Source organism: Rana temporaria, chromosome 12 (genome assembly GCF_905171775.1).
Source record: "Rana temporaria chromosome 12, aRanTem1.1, whole genome shotgun sequence".
Classification (NCBI taxonomy): Eukaryota; Metazoa; Chordata; class Amphibia; order Anura; family Ranidae; genus Rana; species Rana temporaria.
This window is the reverse complement of record NC_053500.1, coordinates 3,106,469-3,122,590: the sequence shown is the minus strand read 5'-3', so window position 1 is coordinate 3,122,590 and position 16,122 is coordinate 3,106,469. Positions and strand designations below refer to the sequence as shown.

The 16,122-nt window shown below is 48.2% G+C and overlaps 1 protein-coding gene across 1 annotated transcript in view; it reads left to right on the top strand.

The window, feature by feature from the left end:
* Positions 1-16,122, top strand: part of LOC120918527 (ABC-type organic anion transporter ABCA8-like) — a 55,195-nt gene that overhangs the window by 21,727 nt on the left and 17,346 nt on the right. Inside the window, exons 19-27 of the mRNA XM_040330156.1 lie at positions 13-208; positions 1,907-2,073; positions 3,358-3,488; positions 5,760-5,897; positions 7,816-7,926; positions 9,370-9,540; positions 10,687-10,800; positions 14,024-14,146; positions 15,882-15,941. Of these exons, the coding sequence (XP_040186090.1) occupies positions 13-208; positions 1,907-2,073; positions 3,358-3,488; positions 5,760-5,897; positions 7,816-7,926; positions 9,370-9,540; positions 10,687-10,800; positions 14,024-14,146; positions 15,882-15,941 (1,211 nt within the window). The remainder of the gene's footprint in view (positions 1-12; positions 209-1,906; positions 2,074-3,357; positions 3,489-5,759; positions 5,898-7,815; positions 7,927-9,369; positions 9,541-10,686; positions 10,801-14,023; positions 14,147-15,881; positions 15,942-16,122) is intronic.

The window sequence follows — 16,122 nt, the reverse complement described above, 5'->3', positions numbered from 1 at the left end:
TTCAATAACCAGATTACGGCGTTTTTGCCCATGAGCAAAATGAGCAAGAGGACCACTTCTCCTCGGAGCCGGAGGATTCGATCCTTCTGACGTCGGACTCCGGTATCCCCACCATCAGTGGACTGGCATTGTGGAGACAGCAGGTGTTGGTCGTGACGAGGATCCGATACTTGAAGCTTATCCATGACATGAAAGGCTTTCGATCCATGTAGGTGACGTAATCCGCTCCTGGCAATCTTTGGTGTGGCGGGACGGTGGTCTGGTATAGACAGTTAATCCATGTATAAAATTCTACATATTGAGGGGAAGAGGTGTCAGATGATGTTCGACAATTTTTTCCCTGTATATGCTCTCTGAACCTCGGTGTAGCTTTATCGGAACAGAGGCAAGAATTTAAGACCAGCTCTGTTCCAAACTACCAACGTAGTATATGTGGGAGACACCAGGTTCCTCCACAGGGCTCTGTGCCGTACACTTGAGTTCCTCCACATCAAACTGGTTAAACCATGTCTTTTACAAACTGGCTTTGTACACGGAAAACCTGGCTTGCAATTAGCGCCCCAATGTGATCAGTAGGTTGAGGTCAGGGATCACTAGAGGCCGCTCATGGTTTCTCCATGCTGTACTGGTCAAACCATGTTTTTTTTGGAGCTGCCATTGAATACAGAAGACCTGGCTTGCATTTGGCTATCCAACTCAACCCAAAGGTGTTGAGTAGGGTTGAGGTCAGGGCTCTGTGCCGTACACTTGAGTTCCTCCACATCAAACTGGTCAAACCATGTATTTTTTGAGCTGGCTTTGTACACAGAAGACCTGGCTTGCAATTAGCGCCCCAAGGTGATCAGGGATCACTAGAGGCCGCTCATGGTTTCTCCACACTGTACTGGTCACACCATGTTTTTTTATGGAGCTGGCATTGAATACAGAACACCTGGCTTGCATTTAGCTATCCAACTCAACCCAAAGGTGTTGAGTAGGGTTGAGGTCAGGGCTCTGTGCCGTACACTTGAGTTCCTCCACAGCAAACTGGTCAAACCATGTCTTTTTTGGAGCTGGCTTTGTACACAGAAGACCTGGCTTGCAATTAGTGCCCCAAGGTGATCAGTAGGGTTGAGGTTAGGGATCACTAGAGGCTGCTCATGGTTTCTCCACACTGTACTGGTCAAACCATGTTTTTTATGGAGCTGGCAATGAGTACAGAACACCTGGCTTGCATTTGGCTATCCAACTCAACCCAAAGATGTTGAGTAGGGTTGAGGTCAGGGCTCTGTGCAGGGCACTTGAGTTCCTCTGCACCAAGCTGGTCAAACAATGTTTATATGAAGCTGATGTTGTATACATAAGACATGTGTCAGGAAAGGGTTCACCCGTTGGTGGCGCTGTTGGTTCCGTGAATCGCAGTACCGGTGTCCACCAGCAGGTGTCTTCTTGCAGCCAGGATCTGTAATAAAGGATTTCACCTGCTGGTTGCACTGTCAGATCCATGGGCTGTAGTACCGGTGTCCACCAGCGGGGGGTTTTACGGCAGTGTTGAGCCAACATTATCTCCTGCGATCAGGCGTCACCTGCGGGAGATATGTATAAATACCCAGCAACTCACACTGGTATGCCTTGGTATCTCTCCTTGCACCCTGACCTTACTAGCCTGTTACCTGATCCTGAGCCTGCACCCAAGTCTTTGTATGATGGAGTATTAACAGGACCCTTCACTGGAAACACCTGAACTCCATCATTTGAAGCAATGACCCCATACTTTTGGCCAAAAATACTGTATATAGTACTTTTATATTATCTGATGGGTGAAGTTGGTAAGTTGGGTCTTCAAGTAGCAGATTACTGGCAAAAACATGCCAAATGCCATGAATGAAAAATGAATGGAAAAATAACGCGCCATCTTGAATTTCAGACTTCTTCTGCTGGTATTGTTCATCCTTCCCCTGGTTACCTCCGCCATACTGATGAAAAGCTTCCACTCCATAGACACCTGGGAGATGACTCCACAGCTCTACTTCCGAAGACCAGGAGATCGGGTCCACAGATATTACTCCAATCTTCTCCTCGTCAACACCACCGGTACAAAACCAAAAGGGGGCGTCCTTTTCAGTTATCAGCTCTCTAGGCTTAAATATTTCATTTGGTAAATCAAAAACATTTCCTCTTAAAGCAGAACTCAAGCAGCTGTTTCCAGAACTTTCGCTATAATGTGCAGATATGTTGCACGTTATAGTGACTTCGATTGGGTGGTCCATGCTCCTGTCGCCCAGCTCCATTCTCTTATAGATTATTGTTACTAATCATACAGGATTTATATAGTGCCAACAGTTTATGAAGTGCTTTACGATATAAATGGAGACAATAAAGTTACAATACAATAAAAATACAAGAGGGTTCAGAGGGCCCTGCCCAGAAGAGCTTACAACCCAATAGGGTGGGACAAGTGGTATAAAAGGTTGTAACTGTGGGGACTGAGCCGATGGAAGTGATAAAAGATTAGTTGGAGGTGTGATAGGCTTTCATGAAGAGATGAGTTTTTAGGGATCTCCTGAAGGCAGACAGAGTAGGAGATAACTGGGCAGACTGAGGTAGAGAGTTCCAGAGGATGAGAGAGGCTCTGGAGAAGTCCTGGAGATGAGCATGGGAGGAGGAGACACAGGAGCTTGAGAGCAGGAGGTCTTGAGAGTAGCGGAGAGGATGTTTTGATTGATATTTGGAGACATGGTTGGCGATGTAGTTGGGGGCAGAGTTGTGGATGGCTTTGTGTGTTGTAGTTAGTTAGTATTTTGAATTTAATTTACAGTGGAATCGGGATCCAGTGTAGGGATTGGCGTACACTGAATGGTTGGTAAGATAGATGAGTCTGGCAGCAGAATTCATGCTAGACTGAAGAGGGGATGTACACATAAGAGGGGTCGGGGAAGCTGGACACAGAGTTTACAGAGCTCTCCAAGGTAAGCTGAGTTGCACAAACCCCCCACCCGAAGTGACTCCTTTCACAGGCATCATAAAAACAGGCAGCAAATTTAATATTTGTGTCATTGTCAAAACTTTTGTCCAGGGCTGTAGATTGCGCTGGCGATCATCGTAAATAAATATATTGCTCACATTACGGCAATTATTTGTGACAACTGTATGAATGCTTGGGGCACCCACACAGCAAATACATTTTTATGTATTGATCTTCAGGCATAGAAAATCTGCAACAATATTACCAAAGAGTAAAACACGTTTCCAGCTATAGGAGTCGTCCCTACATGCGCCTGAGGATGTTTTTACGTTTAACCCGTACACGTCACTAAGCTTCCTTGTACCTGTATTATAACCTTCCATAATGGTGACCTCCGGTATGTCTCCACCTAGGTCTCCCCATTGAAAGTATTGTCCATGGTGTCATGGCTCAAGATATCGCAGTGGATGTTGTGGATGGTCCATATGATGAAAACACTACGGCCTACAACGGCGCTATAGAGATCACACGAGGCAACAACACGGTACTGGAAAATTCTACAGTAACATTTCTCCACCACTAAGGATGCTGAAAATAACCCAACAGGACCGTTCTCTTACCATACTCCTGATGTCTACATCACTGACACATCACTGTGCTGAGTATTAATAACATTATCACCAATCTACCCCTATTCAAAAGGCCTGGCTCGCAGTCTCCGCTCTAGTTCATCCCAAAGATGTTCTATTGGGTTGTGAAGGCCAGTCAAGTTTCTTCACCCCAAACTCGCTCATCCGTGTCTTTATGGACCTTGCTTTGTGCACTGGTGGGCAGTCATGTTGGAACAGGAAGGGGCCGTCCCCAAACTGTTCCTACGAAGTTGGGAGCATGAAATTGTCCAAAATGTCTTGGTATGCTGACGCCGTACACACGATAGGTTAACCAGAGGACAACAGTCTGAAGGGCCGTTGTCCTAGGTTAGCATATGAAGCTGACTGATGGTCCGTCATGCCTACACACCATCAGTTAAAAACCGATCGTGTCAGAACGCGGTGACGTAAAACACAACGACGTGCTGAAAAAAACGAAGTTCAATGCTTCCAAGCATGCGTCGACTTGATTCTGAGCATGCATGGATTTTTAACCGATGGACGTGCCTACTAACGATCGTTTTTTTCCCATTGGTTAGGAATCCATCGGTTAATTTTAAATCAAGTTGGCTTTTTTTTAACCTAAGGTTAAATAACCTATGGGTCCTACACACGATCGGTTTGGACCGATGAAAACGGTCCATCAGACCGTTGTCCTCTGGTTAACCTATCGTGTGTACGAGGCCTAAGAGTTCCCTTCACTGGAACTAAGGAAGCAAGCCCAACCCCTGAAGAGAAACAAACACACACCATAATCCCCCCTCCACCAAATGATTTGGACCAGTGCACAAAACAAGGTCCATTAAGACATGGATGAGCGAGTTTGGGGTGGTGGAACTTGACTGGACTGCACAAAGTCGGGAGCATGAAATTGTCCAAAATGTCTTGGTATGCTGACGCCTTAAGAGTTCCCTTCACTGGAACTTAGGAAGCCAAGCCCAACCCCTGAGGGGCCAAGCCCAACCCCTGAAGAGAAACAACCCTACACCATAATCCCCCCTCCACCAAATGATTGGGACCAGTGCACAAAGCAAGGTCCATAAAGACATGAATGAGCAAGTTTGGGGTGGAGGAACTTCACTGGCCCAACATCAGTGCCTGACCTCACAAAGCTCTTCTGGAAGAACGGCCAAACATTCCCATAGACACCCTCCTAAACCTTGTGGACGGCCTTCCCAGAAGAGGTGAAGCTGTTATAGCTGCAAAGGGCGGGGCCAACTCAATATTGAACCCTACGGCATAAGACTGGGATGCCATTAAAGTTCACGTGTGTGTAAAGGCAGGCGGCGTCCCCATACTTTTGGAAATATAGTGTATGTACTCCAATAGCACCCCACTATTGACAAAGCATTTCTTATTAGTTTTGGATGGGGTAGACAGGGCCGATCCTAGGGTCACAGGCGCCTGGGTGCAGAAATATTTCTGGCGCCACCACATGGGTGTCGTCATTTTACTAACTCCTCCCCTTTACAAATGTTTCTATGGCAATGACTCAACCACAGAGATGCTCCACCACAAAGTCTTCATTACCCTGGGATCCTTACATGATCTCTTAAAAATAAACAAAATACAGGAAGAGAAGCAGAGTACTTTATTGGGACCTGGAGAAGGGCCTCTGTGATGGACACAGAGAGGGCTTCTGTTAGAGGGTCTTTTAGATGTTCGGCGCCCCCACCTATGCAGGCACCTGGGTGCAATGCACCCTGTGCACCCTGCCTAGAATCGGCCCTGGGGGTAGATAAGGATGAGGGCCTCTCTCAAGTTGTATTACTGTCTGTGTTCCCGCTAAGGAGATTCACCCTTTCTATTGTTCCTGGTCCTCTCACTTTCTAATGCGGCTCAAACACAAGAAATGAGGTAAAATCTCCCAAGCAGAATAAAGACAGCAAAAGATAACCTAAGAGGGGTTTCAACGCTGCCCTACTCTATCCAGAACTATACAACACTGCCATACACACACTCGTATTTCAGTTGTATTGATGAAAATGCATGAAATACGTTTATTTGGCCTTGACCTCTACAATTCCCAGACTTGAGTTCCGGTGTTGGCACACGTTAAGCAGATGGTTAAGGGCATTCACAAGTCCAAAAATGATTCTGTTCAATATATCATTTATTTTGTATGGTATCACTTTTCTGCTTTTATTCTTTTTTATTTTTTTCAGGGCTATGGGTACAAAATAATCGGAAACCCCCGAGCACTCAATATCCTCCCGGTATTGGTTAATATTATCAGTAACGCCTTTATGAAGGCCTACAACTCCACGGAGAGGATAAGAGTATGGAATTACCCCATCCCGCCTGTGAGTACCTGCATAGCGCTCGCCCCCCAAAAGGGCCCAGCTGATTTTTGTCCCGGGTTTTTTTCCCACACTGGTGTAGTACCGGGCAGGCGCCCACTAACGGTCACTCTTCTGGCTCAATGAACAGTCTGCAAGTTTATTTTTGATGCTTTACTGTAAGTCATGGGTGCTCAACCTGTGGCCCTCCAGTCCCATCATGCCTCTGCCTTTGGGAGTCATGCTTGTAACTGCCAGCAGCTTGCAATGCCTCATGGGACTTGTAGTTCTGCAACAGCTGGAGGGCCACGGTTGAGCACCCATGCTGTAAGTTAAACTTTCATAGGGTGAAGGGAGGCTGTTCTGCTGGATGTGGCTGGAATTGAGCTCTGACCAGGAATGGAGTGGCCATTGGGACTACAGGGAGTTTCCCGGTGGGCCGATGGCTCAGTGGACTGGCTTCAGTGATAGCGGACCGCTGCCACCCTCTGCTCCTCTGTCTCTCCCTTCCCGCAGCGCTCACCTCCTCTCCCTGCCCACAGCGCTCACCTGGGGGGAACAAAGAAGCAGGGGGAGGACCAGGGACGACGAAAGACAGCTGACTCAACAGCTATGGCCTGGGGGTTTCTCACTTCTGCCTAATCTTGTCCCATAAGGGGGGGCACCAAACTGATTCTTTGCCCCGGGTGAAATAAGGTCTAGCTTCCCCACTGGTACTGCCTATAAGAGTACCAGTACCAGCCGTTCTACACTAATAAAGTAAAACGGCTAGTGGCTAGTGAAGGGGGAGGGGGGCTTTGGTGGCCGGGGGGGTGCAGGAGTTGTCCAGCCGCTGTGGGAGAGACCAAAGTGGGCCAGTCTGGATGAAGTCCAGGGCCAAATTTTTGTCCCAGTCCAGCCCTGGCTCTGACCCATCTGAAAACGGGATGATCACTAGAACAGCCACCCCCTCCCAGCTCTGAAACTGCTGGGAACAAGATGATCACTAGAACAGGCCCCCAAGCCAGTGGCAAACCAGTCCATTAGGGGTGGAGGGGCCTCGCCCCTCCTATCCATGCGTCAGACCCCCTAATCTACATGTGGGGCATCGGATGCATGGATTCCAATGTTTTTTTTTTCTGAAGCACGTGATTAGAGCCAGAGGCTCTAATTGGCTTCAAATCACTGTGCCCTGAGCCCATCCAGTTGTGTGACAATAGCGAATAGATATTCACTATTCTCACACTGATTCTCCTCCCAGCAGTGGCGTCACTAAGGGGGGACCAGAGGGGGCCCTGACCCCCCCCAACATTATGCTGTGCCCCACCATGTGCCCCTCCCAGACCAATCGGGAAGCGGATCCTGAGACCAATTTCTAGATTGGCCGAAAGGAGAAGCAAGCCCATTGACCTAGGAGGAGGAGGAGGGAGGAGAGGCAGGGACGCTGTGATGCCAAGGAGGAAGGTGAGACTGCCGCCAGGAGGGAAGCACTGCCTGCGCCATAGCTATAACCCTAACTGACTGGGGGGGGTTGTGAGGGTTAACCAATAGAACCCATAGGGGGCTGCGGGTGACCCAACAGACATGTGCAAAAAAATGTGGCTACTCGAGTATATACGGTATGTTTATTTCCTCTGATCGCGATTTTCGCTGGGCAGCCCTGTTCGGCTTTTGCACTGGAAAGCAGAAAATGGCTCCTCTTCCTACTCATTCCTATGGGTGAGCTGAATGGCTGCAGGCCACCATAAGTAGGGATTACCCCCCATGAAATGAATGGGGCCCCCATGCGTAGTAGGAAGAGCAGTAAGGGCCCTTTTGCTTGCTGCGCAGCGGAAGGTTAGAGTCAGACAGGGAAGACTGCTGGAATGGAGGGGTGGGGGGGGTATTTAACCTATAGTCATCCTTACAAAATATTTTTTGTTTGCGGAAAATGTATTCGTTGTAACAATTTTTCTGTCACCAGGACTATGGGAACAGCAGGTCTTCTTCGACGTTCTACTTGGGATTGGCGTTTATGGTCTATGCGTCTGGACTCGCCCCCCACTTTGCAATGACCAGCATGCAGGATATGAAGGTTAGTATAGGCCAGGGGTCTCCAAACTTTCGAAACAAAAGGGCCAGCTTGTTGTGCTTCAGACTTTAGAGGTGCCGGACTGTGGCCAGTGGAGTGTAACATTTTCCTGGCATCAGTAAAACATTAACGCATTTGATAATAGGGGGAAGAACAGTGCCCCGTCGTTGGTGTTATTGGTATTGTAACGGTCACCACCGTTTACGACCTTCCATCAACTACGACAGCTCATCTGACACACAGACAAACCAGCAGGCTTCCCATTTCCCAGAATAACGAGACTTGCTCCGTAGTGACATCACCAAATTTCCTGAGACTACCAGACTTAGAAGCAGGGAGATCTTTGCACTGTAAGTCCTAAGGTACAAATTAGTCTCCAGTAAGGAGAACAGTGAGCAGCACCGTAGTGACTTCACCAAATCTCCTGAAACGACTAGGCTTGGAAACAGAAAAATCCTTTCACTGCAGGTCCTCAGGTGCACCTTTCTCTCCAGCAAAGAGAAAAGTGAGCAGCACAGAAGTGACATCACCAAACCTCCTGAAGCTGCCAGGCTCGGGAGCAGGGAGATCTTTGCACTGCAGGTCCTCGGAAACATCTTCCCCTCCAGCAAGGATAATAGTGAGCAGTACAGAAGTGACATCACCAAATCTCACTCCAAACCTCCTAAAGCTACCAGGCTTGGGAGCAGTGAGATCTTTGCACTGCAGGTTCTCAGGTATAGCTTCCTCTCCAGCAAGAACAGTAAGAAGAAGAGCAGGGACTTCACCAAATCTCCTTAGACTACCAGGCAAGGGAGATACTTGCACTGCCGGTCCTCAGGTACAGCTTCCTCTCCAGCAAGGAGAACAGTGAGCAGCACAGTAGTGGCATCACCAAATCTCCTGAGACTACCAGGCTTGGAAGCAGGAAAATCCTTGCACTGCAGGTCCTCGGAAACATCTTCCTCTCCAGCAAGGATAACAGTGAGCAGTACAGAAGTGACATCACCAAATCTCACTCCAAACCTCCTAAATCTATCAGGCTTGGGAGCAGTGAGATCTTTGCACTGCAGGTTCTCAGATATAGCTTCCTCTCCAGCAAGAACAGTAAGTAGAAGAGTAGGGACTTCACCAAATCTCCTTAGACTACCAGGCAAGGGAGATCCTTGCACTGCCGGTCCTCGGGTATAGCTTCCTCTCCAGCAAGGAGAACAGTGAGCAGCACTGTAGTGGCATCACCAAATCTTCTGAGACTACCAGGCTTGCAAGCAGGGAGATACTTGCACTGCCGGGACTCTGGTACAGCTTTCTCTCCAGCAAGAATAGTGAGCAGCAGAGTAGTGCAGGGATAAGGTCATGTCCAGAGCGAACATTCCAAACTGCACTCCCCAAGATGTATGAGCAATATGTGTCAGCAAAAACCCCCCCCACAAAAACTGCACTAATCTTAATGCTTTCTCCTTCCAGATCAAAGCTCGCTCCCAGTTGCGTATTTCCGGCCTTTTCCCGTCCGCATACTGGTTTGGACAAGCCCTGGTGGACATCCCTCTTTCTTGGCTCCTCCTTTTCCTGATGGTCGCCATCCTGTTTGCGTTCGGCCATTCCGTCCATCTGTCGTTCTTTAACGCGGCGCTGCTCGTGAGTATTATCGCTCAGCTTTTCACAGCCATGCATTTAGCGGAATCTGAGGGCCCTTTCACACGGGCGCCTCTGTGTAGTAGAATCCACTTGCTCAGTGGGGAAATCACTCACCTGAGCAGGCAGATGACAGGTCAGTGCTTGCTCTGCATGTCCGTGTCCGCTCCGCTATGCAGAGCGGACACGGACACAGTCTTGCTCTTCTCTGTGGGGAAATCAGATGGAAACGGATCTCCTGTCCGTTTCTATACGATTCGCCAGACGGATGGAAAATCGGACCACCATCTGTCTGGTTTTTGTGGGCAGGATCTGATGGCGGCGGCTGTCAGCGGACATCCGCTGCGCTATAGAAGAGACTGCAGGGTCCGATCAGGTCCGCCTGAAAAACTGACAGGTGGACCTAATCGGACAGCCCGTGTGACAGGAGCCTGTATTATTTACTGTAAAACCCAACAGGACTTTTCATTTTAAATAATCTTAGAACCTTCAAGGTGAATCAAAACAAAAGGTGAGAAAAATCTTACGGTTGATCTATTTTTTTTTTTAGAAATCACCCACAGCCTGTTTAGAAAAGCCTGTCCCTTGCAAGCAGCTTCAGAGAAAGACTCATGCTCTCTGTGTGGAAGCAGTGGTCTCTCTGGAGAGGTCCAACACACCTTATGCTGAGTTATATCCATAGCTCTCCAATCAGCAAGAAGTATGAACTTTTCTGAATGCACAGCTATAGGTCTGCCACAGCAGGGGGCGTGTTGGTCTTTGCTAACACATATTGTTCAGGCCTGATCCATCATCGTCATCATTGGAAGCTGGTCCAAAACAATGCTGTCATCACTGGGTCCCTGTGCTTGTCTCAGTTCCGGCAGATCATGGCTGGTGGGAGGGGCCAGCAGGGTGCTATACATAGCTTCCTGATATCACAGTACCCTGCCTCAGTATTCCTCCCCAGAACCTTCAGTCCTGATGCAGGCAATGGAGTTATGCAAATATCAGCCTGTACCGGGGAGCCTGTACAACTGTGCAAGACTGAAGGGAAGGTCCAGTTTACAGTGGCCCCTCAGATTACAATAACGTCATGACATCATTTGTCCAATGTGTGTGGATTTGTATTACGTCTGTAATGTCACAGTTATTGTTTTTGATTTGCAGATTGTGGAAATTGTGGGTTACGGCATGGCCACGGTTCTCTATGTCTACTCAATCACATTCGTGTTTGGGAAGAGGAAGATTCATCGTGACCGATGGTCCTTCTTCTTTATCTTGGTAAGTAGGTGACATCGCCTCCAGCAGGTCACTTCGACTTTTTCATCTCTAAGGAGGGCTACAAATTGGAGAACATTTCCTTTAAGACACATTCTGAGTCGTAGATTTGTCACAGATCTTCAGATACCGTACAAAACAAAAATGCTTGTTATAAAAAAAAAAAGGAGTGGGGTTCCTCCCCCCCCAGTCCACATCAGGCCATTTGGGTCCGATATGGACTGGGGGGAACCCCACACCCAAAATAAATGAAAGATAATCCATACATAGACCCTTATGTGAGCATGCAGCTCGGCAGGTCAGGAAAGGGGGGGGGTAACGAGCGAGTGAGAGAAGGAGAAGACAACGACATTGACAGAGGGAGAAGACATCACCAGAAGGAGGAGACAGTGGAGGGAAAAGACCGGAGGAAGAAGACATCAGAAGAAGGAGATGACCGGAGGAAGAAGACATCAGAAGAAGGAGATGACCGGAGGAAGAAGACATCAGAAGAAGTAGATGACCGGAGGAAGAAGACCTCAGAAGAAGGAGATGACCGGAGGAAGAAGACATCAGAAGAAGGAGATGACCGGAGGAAGAAGACATCAGAAGAAGAAGATGACCGGAGGAAGAAGACATCAGAAGAAGGAGATGACCGGAGGAAGAAGACATCAGAAGAAGGAAAAGACCGGAGGAAGAAGACATCAGAAGAAGGAGATGACCGGAGGAAGAAGACATCAGAAGAAGGAGATGACCGGAGGAAGAAGACATCAGAAGAAGGAGATGACCGGAGGAAGAAGACATCAGAAGAAGGAGATGATCGGAGGAAGAAGATATCAGAAGAAGGAGATGACCGGAGGAAGAAGACATCAGAAGAAGGAGATGACCGGAGGAAGAAGACATCAGAAGAAGGAGAAGACCGGAAGAAGAAGATATCAGAAGAAGGAGATGACCGGAGGAAGAAGACATCAGAAGAAGGAGATGACCGGAGGAAGAAGACATCAGAAGAAGGAGATGACCGGAGGAAGAAGACATCAGAAAAAGGAGATGACCGGAGGAAGAAGACATCAGAAGAAGAAGATGACCGGAGGAAGAAGACATCAGAAGAAGGAGCTGATCGGAGGAAGAAGACATCAGAAGAAGGAGATGACCGGAGGAAGAAGACATCAGAAGAAGGAGATGACCGGAGGAAGAAGACATCAGAAGAAGGAGATGACCGGAGGAAGAAGACATCAGAAGAAGGAGATGACCAGAGGAAGAAGACATCAGAAGAAGGAGATGACCGGAGGAAGAAGACATCAGAAGAAGAAGATGACCGGAGGAAGAAGACATCAGAAGAAGGAGATGACCGGAGGAAGAAGACATCAGAAGAAGAAGATGACCGGAGGAAGAAGACATCAGAAGAAGGAGATGACCGGAGGAAGAAGACATCAGAAGAAGGAGATGACCGGAGGAAGACAACATCAAAAGAAGGAGATGACCAGAGGAAGAAGACATCAGAAGAAGGAGATGACTGGAGGAAGAAGACATCAGAAGAAGAAGAAGATGACCGGAGGAAGAAGACATCAGAAGAAGGAGATGACCAGAGGAAGAAGACATCAGAAGAAGTAGATGATTGGAGGAAGAAGACATCAGAAGAAGGAGATGAATGGAGGAAGAAGAAATCAGAAGAAGGAGATGACCGGAGGAAGAAGAAATCAGAAGAAGGAGATAACCGGAGGAAGAAGACATCAGAAGAAGGAGATGACCGGAGGAAGAAGACATCAGAAGGAGATGACCGGAGGAAGAAGACATCAGAAGAAGGAGATGACCGGAGGAAGAAGACATCAGAAGAAGGAGATGACCGGAGGAAGAAGACATGAGAAGAAGGAGATGACCGGAGGAAGAAGACATCAGAAGAAGGAGATGACCGGGGGAAGAAGACATCAGAAGAAGGAGAAGACCGGAGGAAGAAGACATCAGAAGGAGATGACCGGAGGAAGAAGACATCAGAAGAAGGAGATGACCGGGGGAAGAAGACATCAGAAGAAGGAGATGACCGGAGGAAGAAGACATCAGAAGAAGGAGATGACCGGGGGAAGAAGACATCAGAAGAAGGAGATGACCGGAGGAAGAAGTCATCAGAAGGAGATGACCGGAGGAAGAAGACATCAGAAGAAGAAGATGACCGGAGGAAGAAGACATCAGAAGAAGGAGATGACCGGAGGAAGAAGACATCAGAAGAAGGAGATGACCGGAGGAAGAAGACATCAGAAGAAGAAGAAGATGACCGGAGGAAGAAGACATCAGAAGGAGATGACCGGAGGAAGAAGACATCAGAAAAAGGAGATGACCGGAGGAAGAAGACATCAGAAGGAGATGACCGGAGGAAGAAGACATCAGAAGAAGGAGATGACCGGAGGAAGAAGACATCAGAAGGAGATGACCGGAGGAAGAAGACATCAGAAGAAGGAGATGACCGGAGGAAGAAGACATCAGAAGGAGATGACCGGAGAAAGAAGACATCAGAAGACTGCAATACATCCTTTTTTTCACACAAATAGAGTTTTCTTTTGGTGGTATTTGATCACCCCTTGTGGTTTTTATTTTTTGCGCTATAAACAAAAATAAAGCGACAATTTTGAAAAAAAATGAATAAATATCCCCCAAAAATGTTTAAAAAAAAATCGCAATAAGCGTTTATTGATTGGTTTGCGCAAAAGTTATAGCGGCTACAAAATAGGGAGATAGATTTGTAGCATTTTTATTATTTATTTTTTATCAGTAATGGCGGCGATCAGCGATTTTTTATCGTGACTGCGATATTGCGGCGGACGCATCGGACACTTTTGACACCATTTTTGGTGCCTAGTGGCTCGGGAAGGCACGACTTCATGTGACGTGCGCCCAAGAACGAGAGAGTCTTCGTCCCGCTGTCAAATGAAGGTGGGTGGTAGACAAGCGGTTAACAGCCATTCAAACCCCTTTGTGTCACCTTGTGTGCGTGTTATCAGGCCACAATCACCGGGGTATGAAAACTTTTGATCGGGGTCATTTGGGTCGTTTCTGTTGCCATTATGATATAAAAAGAGTAAACGCAGTTGATTGATTAAGACCAAACACTAACTATGAGTAAAAGAAATGTTTTTGTGTTATTCATATCTCTGAAAAATGGCCAAAAAAGCAAATTCTGCCGGGGTATGTAAACTTATGAGCATGGCTGTGATATATATATATATATTTTTTTTATTTTTCTTATCTCTTACAGTCCTCCATCGTCCCGCTAATATTCAATGCATTTCAACTCACTGTTACCTTGTCAGAAGCATTATTTTTCATCTACTTGGTCTTGGTGCCGCCCAGCAATTTGATGGCGTTTATGATGGGATTGGTGAGCATTCATTTGGAAGTTTTTATCTCATTATTGGAGTAAATGGCCACTAGATGGCGACGAGGAACATACTTATTTCTTACGATAGTCAGCGCCATCTAGTGACCACAGAGTCTCTTTAATTAGGCGGTCGCCTAAGGCCTCGCACTCACGGGGGCCTGAGTTTGCATGCAGTTTCAATGGAGGAACAACTATGCCAATTTATTTTGTACCTAAACCCCCCCCCCCCCCCCCCGAAGTGTAGCTAAAGCCAAAACTTTGTTCTTTAGTTTTAAATGGACTGGGGGATGCGTAGAACCCATTGGAGAGATTTCTCTGCACCTAAAGCCACAACAACTTTCATTGGAATTCTCTCCAAAAGGAGGGAATTTCCCGGGGTGTCCCCATGAGAATATTTCTCTCTGTATCTGTCATGGGGACAACTTCAATTTCCCATCACTTCCTGTGTGAGTGACAACAGTCCCCAGTACAGATGAGAGGGTGGATCTCCCCACCAGTCCCCAGTACAGATGAGAGGGTGGATCTCCCACCAGTCCCCAGTACAGATGAGAGGGTGGATCTCCCCACCAGTCCCCAGTACAGATGAGAGGGTGGATCTCCCACCAGTCCCCAGTACAGATGAGAGGGTGGATCTCCCCACCAGTCCCCAGTACAGATGAGAGGGTGGATCTCCCACCAGTCCCCAGTACAGATGAGAGGGTGAATCTCCCCACCAGTCCCCAGTACAGATGAGAGGGGGAATCTCCCCACCAGTCCCCAGTACAGATGAGAGGGTGAATCTCCCCACCAGTCCCCAGTACAGATGAGAGGGGGAATCTCCCCACCAGTCCCCAGTACAGATGAGAGGGTGAATCTCCCCACCAGTCCCCAGTACAGATGAGAGGGGGAATCTCCCCACCAGTCCCCAGTACAGATGAGAGGGGGAATCTCCCCACCAGTCCCCAGTACAGATGAGAGGGTGGATCTCCCACCAGTCCCCAGTACAGATGAGAGGGTGAATCTCCCCACCAGTCCCCAGTACAGATGAGAGGGGGAATCTCCCCACCAGTCCCCAGTACAGATGAGAGGGTGAATCTCCCCACCAGTCCCCAGTACAGATGAGAGGGGGAATCTCCCCACCAGTCCCCAGTACAGATGAGAGGGTGGATCTCCCACCAGTCCCCAGTACAGATGAGAGGGTGGATCTCCCCACCAGTCCCCAGTACAGATGAGAGGGTGGATCTCCCACCAGTCCCCAGTACAGATGAGAGGGTGAATCTCCCCACCAGTCCCCAGTACAGATGAGAGGGGGAATCTCCCCACCAGTCCCCAGTACAGATGAGAGGGTGGATCTCCCACCAGTCCCCAGTACAGATGAGAGGGTGAATCTCCCCACCAGTCCCCAGTACAGATGAGAGGGGGAATCTCCCCACCAGTCCCCAGTACAGATGAGAGGGTGGATCTCCCACCAGTCCCCAGTACAGATGAGAGGGTGGATCTCCCCACCAGTCCCCAGTACAGATGAGAGGGGGAATCTCCCCACCAGTCCCCAGTACAGATGAGAGGGTGAATCTCCCCACCAGTCCCACGTACAGATGAGAGGGTGGATCTCCCCACCAGTCCCCAGTACAGATGAGAGGGGGAATCTCCCCAACAAGGATCTAATGAAGTTCTTTCCACATGAAGACAACACTTTAAAGAAGGATTCTGATTGGTGGACTGGAAATCTTTGTATAATACGATGTTCTCTTCCTAGATTCACCTTCATCATTCTCGTGACGCTTTTCTGCCAACTGTGTACGGCTACCTGGTGATTGTAAGTAAAGCAATGCGCCAATCGCAATACAAAAAAAAACACGTGAAGCGTTCAGAGACCAGAGGGGCTCAGGGATCGGCGTTCTGGTCAGACAAGGTCAGATCGTGCCCAGGGCGAAAATGGCGAACCGTGCGCCATTGGTGTCATTGAACGCAATAATAACCCCCAATATTGCTGTCAG